The 8,749-nt window shown below is 34.4% G+C and overlaps 3 protein-coding genes across 3 annotated transcripts; 1 reads left to right on the top strand and 2 right to left on the bottom strand.

Moving 5' to 3' along the window:
• Positions 1-1,856: 1,856 nt before the first annotated feature.
• Positions 1,857-2,525, top strand: LOC138889237 (uncharacterized). Its single transcript, XM_070172513.1, has 4 exons — positions 1,857-1,892; positions 1,987-2,125; positions 2,191-2,334; positions 2,419-2,525. Exons 1-4 carry the CDS (start codon positions 1,857-1,859, stop codon positions 2,523-2,525), a joined length of 426 nt encoding a protein of 141 aa, XP_070028614.1.
• Positions 2,526-3,139: 614 nt separating this feature from the next.
• On the bottom strand, positions 3,140-4,492 carry LOC138888970 (uncharacterized). The gene is made up of 2 exons (XM_070171552.1): positions 3,757-4,492; positions 3,140-3,673 (listed from the first exon to the last, which is right to left on the bottom strand). Exons 1-2 carry the CDS (start codon positions 4,489-4,491, stop codon positions 3,212-3,214), a joined length of 1,197 nt encoding a protein of 398 aa, XP_070027653.1. The 5' UTR covers position 4,492; the 3' UTR covers positions 3,140-3,211.
• Positions 4,493-4,745: 253 nt separating this feature from the next.
• LOC138889236 (uncharacterized) lies at positions 4,746-5,909 on the bottom strand. Its single transcript, XM_070172512.1, has one exon. It carries the CDS (start codon positions 5,907-5,909, stop codon positions 4,746-4,748), a length of 1,164 nt encoding a protein of 387 aa, XP_070028613.1.
• Between the last annotated feature and the right edge of the window lie 2,840 nt (positions 5,910-8,749).

Here is an 8,749-nt window from a genome sequence, read left to right as displayed (position 1 = left end):
ACACATATTGTTACTGGTTTCCAGCCATTAAAGGTACTCAATATGTCATTTATCCCACTATTGGTCAATTAATTCCATTAGTTGAATCAATATTTTAATACTTTACTGGCAGCTCACTTGCCTTTAAGCATTTCAGAATTTTACAACCCCAAACCAAACCTTTTAAAACCCCTGACCATTACTGTTTTATCCCAACTTCAACAAACTGAAATTCTGAACTTATGGGAGTTCAAATTCAACAACTATCCTAACTGAATTCTAGTTATTGTATTGTAGCTAGCAAACCATTCACAGATAGTTTCAAACAATCAGCTAAACGACAATGGTTCGATCAAATCATATGAAGTTTATCAGAAATCAGGACATTTGAACATTCAGTCCTATAAAACTAATCGACGACGTTTATCTAATCGACTATACTAATTACAACGCAGAACAATCAGTCGATTAAACAAATAATACAAATAGGGCATGAACTGTTCTTGATAATTTTGCACGATTCAGGGAAAACTAACAGGCATTATTGATTCGACGATGTCAATCAAATTGAAATATGTACACTACTATACGGATTCAACATAACAGAATAAACAATCGACCAAATAAAAGGTCTTATGGAGATGGAGAACAACTGACAACAGAAATCTCAGAATAAACAAACAAACTAAATAAACATGCCGATAAACTAATCTAGACTAAAATAGACAACAAAAGGGAAAAGTGAACAAACCAGAAAAGCTTAAACACAGATGACCCAGGCTCGAGCTTGATTAGCCCATTTGAAGTCGAACAGATCTTAATCGAGGTGTTCTCGACTGAGAACACTTCGATTAGGGTCTATTAGACCCCGAACTTCCGTTTAAATCTAAACAGACTCCACAAATTCTTGTGCTCTAGGGTTCGAATTTTCAGATTTGGGGTTTTGGGATTTGTGGGTAGATTCAGACCAAACCAAACTTGGTTTGGTCACGAGGAAGGTCAAGGGGATACCTGGTATGAATTTGGGGGGGTTTGGTGTAGGTCGAGGTCCGGCTTGAATCTTCAAATGAAGATTCGAGATGGTGGGGGGATATTCGAGACCCACGGCTGGTGGATCTGTGTTCAGGGGGTCGAGGTGGTCCTAGGGTGTGAAGATGGTGGTCACCGGCGCCCTTGCCTCCGGGTTTACGGTGAGGGGAAAGGGGGCGGCGCTAGGGTTTCGTGGGATTTGGGTCTGGTGAAGACGACCTAAAGGGGGGGGTGTTTGGATGGGGGCGTGGGGTAAGGTTTTGGGTTTATATAGTTAGTGAGTGATCAGATCCTGGCCGTTGGATGAAGCGAGATGAAGGGCCAGGATCTTTCAGCTGGTGAGGAACGGTGTCGTTTCAAATGCCAGGGGTTGGGTTGGTTCGGGGTTGAACGGGTCGGGTTTAAATGTGGGTATGGAGATGTGACGAGGGCCGTCAGATCAATCTGGTTTGAACGACTGAGATGGGTTGTCCTTAAAACGACGTAGTTTTAGTGTCAAACTACGTCGTTTGGTGGCCTGGGAGATGGGTCTCTTGGACCGGTTGCCTTGGGCTGCTTTTGGGCCTCGAATTTAAAGAAAACCTGGCCCAATCCGATATTTGAACCAATTTGCACTCTTTTCTTTTATTTTCTAATTTAAAACACAACACCTAATTAAAGTGAAATTAAACACCCATTAATTAACACTTAACACAATTATAACACGCATATTAAAGTAGGTAAAATCATACCATGGCAACAAATAGAATAAAAGATGCATTTTTTGTGATTTTCCTTTTAATAACCGAATCATGGTTTAGTTACACACGACATATATTTTTTGTATTTTTGTTTGACAAAAAATAAAAATGGACAGGACCATAAATAACTACCAAAAATGCCACGTAAATTCCAAAAATTGTACAGCAAGACCATTTGTTATTATTTTTGATTTCTTTTGGAGTGATTGTCGCGTAAACAAAAATCACGTACTCACAGCAATCACAGGAGGATTTAACAATTCCATTGGGGACAAGTGTCAGCGAGATTGTATGCAAATTCTTAGAAGGAACGTATGATCTCTCTACACTGCTGTCATACAAAGAAAAATTTGGAGTTCAAACTTGTGCCAGTCAAGGTTAGATAAAATTTTCATTATATATTGTATATTTATTTCATTATATATTGTATCTTTTGAAGCAGCAAGCGAAGAAGCTGGAGTGCAGTATCAAGAGAAAACTGGACTACAATCTCAAGACATAGGCAGAAGTGAGATTGGTTCCAAATCTATAGATGCAACATGTGATGATGATGATGTAGCTGGAATGATCTTGGATATTGCAAATGGTTAGGCAGTGCTTTTTTAATTTTATATATGTTTGTTTTAATTAAAGATTATTAACATGTTAGCTGTTGTAAATATTTTTGCAGAATCTTGTCAACAAGCATCTAAAGATCATGGTGAACAACTGCAAGATAAAGAAAATGTGGAATTGCAAGAAAAAGAAAATGCTGCACGCAATATCCTTAACGTTTGAACTTAAGGATAACTTAACATGGGACTATAACTTAAGGACCTCATGGCCTTAACGTTTGAACTTAAAATTTAAAGTTAAGGACAGACAGTCCTTAAGTTTTTAACTTGTATTTCAAACTTAAGGACTCCTGTAGTTAATGACAAACAGTCCTCAAGTTTTTAACATGGGACTATAACTTAAGGACCTCATATCCTTAACTTTTGAACTTGAAATTCAAAGTTAAGGATAGACAGTCCTTAAGTTTTTAACATGGGACTATAACTTAAGGACCTCATGTCCTTAACTTTTGAACTTGAAATTCAAAGTTAAGGACAGACAGTCATTACGTTTTTAATATGGGACTATAACTTAAGGACCTCATGTCCTTAACGTTTGAACTTAAAATTCAAAGTTAAGGACAGACAGTCCTTAAGTTTTTAACATGAGACTATAACTTAAGGACCTCATGTCCTTAACTTTTGAACTTGAAATTCAAAGTTAAGGACAGACAGTCGTTACGTTTTCAAAATTGCAAGTTGAACTTACTGACTCCTGTTAATAACTTTTAATTGTTGAACTCAAAAGAAATTAAAAGAACGTAACAAGATATAAATATTGAAAATCTAGGCATCCGCTCAAATTAGAATAATAATGAATACAATCTATAGCAAAAACTTAAAAGAGTCGATAAACATAAATGTATATTTCTACTCTTCTCTATGCTTTCTTGAAAATGGATGGAGTGTCGGAGAATATATACAAGATGTTCTATTATGACCAATTCTTCTGCAACGACCACATTTGAATGTTATTTTTGATGGCTCGGTAGCAGGAATATGCCTTTTCTTTTGCCTTCTACCTGGTGGCACTTTGAAATCTGGAGGTTTAACAATTTGTGACTTAACACTCTCTGGTACAATCCATGAATCAGTATGTCCTACAGGATGTATTTGTCTTTCATATGTTTTCAGCCAAGATTCCTTTAAGTACCAGTGCGAACAAAAGTCGGACTTCTTGATGTTTCTCTTCTCGATAGCTGCAATTGCATGTATGCATGGTAATTCATCAAGTTGAAATTGAAAACAATCACATGTTCTTTTGTTTAAGTCCACCAAGAAAGTTATTCCTTCTTCTTCAACTCTAGAACGCCATGAATCAACAGGGAAGACCTTCAATGTTGAAAAATTATAAGTGAGTACATTATGTTAAAAAATGTCAAAATCATAATATAAACATAAAACATAATACTTACGTTCAAAGTAAATGCTAAATCTATTCTGTTCTTCAATTCCTCCTCTACCCAACAAGAAACATCATAAAATGTTCCTTCTGCTTTATTTCTTCTTTCATAAAACCAATGTTGTAGCTTCACTTGAATGAAATCCATCATTCTTAGTATAGGCAGCTCCCTTGCTTCTAATAGCACTGAATTCATCGACTCAACTATGTTTGTTGTGAGCATGTCATATATTCGTTGTGGACTACAAGAACGTGCCCATCTTTCCGGTGGTTCTTCCATCAAGTAGTCATAAGTTTTCTTATCTACATTTGCAATATCTGACATGTATATGTCAAATTCTTTACGCTTGTATACTCTTGCAGCACTTTGGAAAAGTTTTATGACCTCACTTTTCACCTTTCTTCGCTTTAGGTTCTGCTCCAAATGATAGATGCAAATCCCATGATGGCTTTCAGGATATACCTTTACAATGCCATTTGCAATAGCTTGATGCCTGTCTGATAAAAAAATCAAATTCTCACGGCTCCCAATTGCATTGCGAAGCTGACTAAAGTACCACTCATAGGAATTGTTGTTTTCAGATTCTGCTATTCCAAAGGCTAATGGGAAAATTTGGTTATTTGCATCTTTTGAAACTGAAATCATTAAAACACCACGATATTTTGACTTCAAAAAAGTCGCATCAATAGCAATCACTGGTCTACAATGATTCCAACCAGCTATCGATGATCCATATGCGTAAAACATATAAAGAAACCTGAAAATACAATATAAAACAAGGTTAAAATACCCGAAGTTTAGGACAGTCAGTCCTTAACTTACATTTACAAGTTATAAAGTTAAGGACATGCTGTCCTTAACTTTTATTTCAAAGTTCAAAACTTAAGGACTGGAAGTCCTTAACTTTTAATTACAAGTTCAAAACTTAAGGATAGGCAGTCCTCAACTTCTGGTTATAACTCAAAAGTTAACAAGGCTAAAGACAGCATGTCCTAAATTGTTTACCTGTTGTTGTCGTCTATCTTTATGTTAGTATAAGTTCCCGGGTTTTTACTTGTCATCATATACAAGTATGAACACAATAATTCATAATTTTCTTCGGGACTTCCTCTTATTAAAGCGGAAGCATGTTGAATAGCACGCCACGCCTTGTGATATCCAATGTCTAGTCCATGCAATTTTTGCATCTCTGCCATGACAAAAGCTGGTGTAACTTCAAATCTTGGGTCCCGAAGATTATCGATAATGTAACCACTAATCAACTTTGAAGTAGCATGCCTTTGATCTGCTTTCCTAGTGTTAACAGAGCAGTCATGCTTTTTCTCAAGCTTTACTATCTTGAATAATGTTGAGTCTTTAATTCTGAAAGCACGCACACACCAACGACACCTATCATCATTGCATGTCAACGAATATCTTGTTGAGCTTGATCTAACAACTTTGAATTCAAAATGTCCTTTGATTGCTACATTAGAAAAACAATTAATTATGCTCTTCTTCTTGTCAAATACTGATCCGACTTTTATTTGATCCAAAGAAGCATTTTCTCTTAATATCGTAGTTGGGGATTCTTTTTGTTTCAAATTTGATCTTCGTTTAGTTATTTGAGTGCAGGTTTTGTCAGCAACTACTTCGATTACCGGTGCACTCTCTAAGACTTGAATACCCAAAGCTTGTTCGTTGTCAATCTCTATAATGCTTTGTCCTTCTACTTGAATAGAATCAAATGTTTGATGCACCTCTTCATTTAATGGTTGAGCTTCAACCATATCTACTTCAACTATCTGTTGGCATCGCTCTTGATTGTCATGTTGAGTTTTTGTGTTGGCATGTTCATTGCTTGTTGATGCAAAAACTCTTTCCGAAATATCAACTATGAAACGACAGCTCTTGAAGAGTGAATGAGTTTTTAGCAACTCTATACATGTGTGAAGATCTAAATCTTTGGATACAAGCATTCCTTTGCTTGTTCCAAGGTTGATATCAAACCATATCACTATTTCAAACTTTTCTCTATCCAATTCAATAAGCTCAAAAATCTGTTTAACGAAATCTTCAAACTGAATTGACTCAGGTGCTAGGAAAAGCTTTGTTTGATGATCAAGATATTTATAGTCTTCAGTCCATCTACCATTAAAAGCAACTATTATGCATATTGTTTCCATCCTACAAGTCAAGAGAATGGGAAACAAAGGTCATACGTTATAAAGCAATCATTGTAGAATTAAGAACAGGTGTACTGTAAGTGCAAGACCAAGATAAGGACTGTCTGTCCTTAACCTTTAAACATGTAATTAAAGTTAAGGACTGTCAGTCCTTAACATTTAAACATGTAATTAAAGTTAAGAACTGCCAGTCCTTTAACATTTAAACATGTAATTAAAGTTAAGAACTGCCAGTCCTTAACATTTAAACATGGAATTAAATGTTAAGGACTGTCAGTCCTTAAGTTTTAAACATGGAATTAAAAGTTAAGGACTGTCAGTCCTTAACTTTTGAACAAGAAATGAAAAGCTAAGGACTGTCTGTCATTTAATATTTAAACATGTAATTAAAGTTAAGGACTGTCAGTCCTTAACATTTAAACATGGAATTAAAACTTAAGGATTGCTAGTCCTTAACTTTTGAACCAGAAATTAAAAGCTAAGGACTGTCTGTCCTTTAACATTTAAACATGGAATTAAAATTAAAAGTTAAGGACTGTCAGTCCTTAACATTTAAACATGGAATTAAAACTTAAGGATTGTTAGTCCTTAACTTTTGAACCAGAAATTAAAAGCTAAGGACTGTCTGTCCTTTAACATTTAAACATGGAATTAAAATTAAAAGTTAAGGACTGCCAGTCCTTAAGTTTTAAACATGGAATTAAAATTAAAAATTAAGGACTGTCAGTCCTTAACTTTTGAACCAGAAATTAAAAGCTAAGGACTGCCTGTCCTTTAACATTTAAACATGGAATTAAAAGTTAAGGACTGTCAGTCCTTAACTTTTGAACAAGAAATGAAAAGCTAAGGACTGTCTGTCCTTTAATATTTAAACATGTAATTAAAGTTAAGGACTGTCAGTCCTTAACATTTAAACATGGAATTAAAACTTAAGGATTGCTAGTCCTTAACTTTTGAACCAGAAATTAAAAGCTAAGGACTGTCTGTCCTTTAACATTTAAACATGAACTTAAAATTAAAAGTTAAGGACTGCCAATCCTTAAGTTTTAAACATGGAATTAAAATTAAAAGTTAAGGACTGACAGTCCTTAACTTTTGAACCAGAAATTAAAAGCTAAGGACTGCCTGTCCTTTAACATTTAAACATGGAATTAAAAGTTAAGGACTGTCAGTCCTTAACTTTTGAACAAGAAATGAAAAGCTAAGGACTGTCTGTCCTTTAATATTTAAACATGTAATTAAAGTTAAGGACTGTCAGTCCTTAACATTTAAACATGGAATTAAAACTTAAGGATTGCTAGTCCGTAACTTTTGAACTAGAAATTAAAAGCTAAGGACTGTCTGTCCTTTAACATTTAAACATGGAATTAATAGTTAAGGACTGCTAGTCCTTAACATTTAAACATGTATTTAAAAGTTAAGGACTGTCAGTCCTTAACATTTGAACCAGAAATTAAAACATACAATTTGAAACTCAAGCTACAGGACTTTGTATACAGAAGAACAACAACAAAGTGAAGGACATTTTGTCCTTAAGTTTTTTTATTCAATTTGCAAAATGAGGCCAGTAGAATCAAAGTTAAGGACATAGTGTTCTTATTTTTTTGAATTCAATTTCCAAAATGAAGACACTATGTCCGGAATACAGAATTATCATAGGAGGCGGTGTCTATAAATTTATCAATCCAGAAATTCAAAAAAAATCAAATTCTTATCTAATATATAATCAAATCAATACAGATCTAAAAAAGTATAACTATAGCGAAATAAAAATTGATAGAAACACATGAAATTACAACTTACTGTTTATCTATGTCATTTTTTTGGATTAGATTGCTGAATTTTTGAAATCGGGAAGATAAATGTGGTTCGTCCTCAGTTGATCGCCGCTGTGGTAACTGCTGCTGTTGCTCGCTTCTTCTCTTTGTGTAACTGCTGCTTGTGTTGATAGTGTAGGTATAAGTTATACCAGAAGGGTATTTTCGTCCAATCAGGTATAAATATTTTAAAAGAAGTGACTAAAGTCTAAATACATTGAAAACAGTGGCTTTAAAATACAAGCCACAGCTTTTAGTGGCTATTTGTGCCGTTCGCCCCACTTCTTGACCACATGGCCCAATGACCTAGTTGCGCCAAGTTCCGATCTTATTTCTTAACCCAACCATAGCAATTATATCCCAACAACATTTCACATTTTTACCTAACCGTAAAAATTAACAAAAATCTAATAATAGGCAAACTCATCTCTACACATGTTCATATTACTGCAAGCTTAAAAAAAGGGAAAAACTAATTATAGGTTGCAAATGTTAATCCTGTTTTGAAACTAACAAACAAAGCAACTACTGGTGCATTTTATTTGGACTAACCATATGAAAAAATATATATATATTCTATCAATTTTTCTAGAATTTAACCATGGTAAGCTCATATGTCAATGTAGTATCCAGAAATAGGCATCAACATAACAATGACAAGAATAAGAACCAAAAAGAAAGAAAAAGCTTTAAACAGGTAAATTATTTTATTTTATTTTTGACTGCTCATTAATTTAGCCATGCCCGTGCCTCAAGAAAATTGAGCTTTAACTATTCAAAATAGTCTATACAAAGAAATATTTTTATAACTGATATTACGTTTCAAGTTTAAACTAGTTGACTGGAGATCTAAACATGGACATGACTTTCACAAAAGAAAGGAACCAAACTAACATTAAAGACATTCTAAATAATCAGAATAAACTCAAGATATCTTCTTATCATTCACTTACGTAAAAGCTACATAGATAGAGTTCCAAAGGGTACCTAAGGTGCAGAATGTGAGACGACACGCTATTGAAG

The sequence above is a fragment of the Nicotiana sylvestris genome, chromosome 4, assembly GCF_000393655.2.
Source record: "Nicotiana sylvestris chromosome 4, ASM39365v2, whole genome shotgun sequence".
NCBI lineage: Eukaryota > Viridiplantae > Streptophyta > Magnoliopsida > Solanales > Solanaceae > Nicotiana > Nicotiana sylvestris.
Note: the sequence above shows the minus strand (reverse complement) of the source record. Positions and strands in the feature narration are given on the sequence as shown.

What these genes read in the sequence shown, in the direction of transcription:
- LOC138889237 (XM_070172513.1), top strand. Translation starts at nt 1,857, where the DNA reads ATGGACAGGACCATAAATAACTACCAAAAATGCCAC. An exon ending in ATAACTACCAAAAATGCCAC is followed by an intron (nt 1,893 to 1,986) that starts GTAAATTCCAAA and finishes ACGTACTCACAG; the next exon opens with CAATCACAGGAGGATTTAAC. An exon ending in TCAAACTTGTGCCAGTCAAG is followed by an intron (nt 2,126 to 2,190) that starts GTTAGATAAAAT and finishes CTTTTGAAGCAG; the next exon opens with CAAGCGAAGAAGCTGGAGTG.
- LOC138888970 (XM_070171552.1), bottom strand. Translation starts at nt 4,491, where the DNA reads ATGTTTTACGCATATGGATCATCGATAGCTGGTTGGAATCATTGTAGA. An exon ending in ATTTAGCATTTACTTTGAAC is followed by an intron (nt 3,674 to 3,756) that starts GTAAGTATTATG and finishes TCAACATTGAAG; the next exon opens with GTCTTCCCTGTTGATTCATG.
- LOC138889236 (XM_070172512.1), bottom strand. Translation starts at nt 5,909, where the DNA reads ATGGAAACAATATGCATAATAGTTGCTTTTAATGGTAGATGGACTGAA.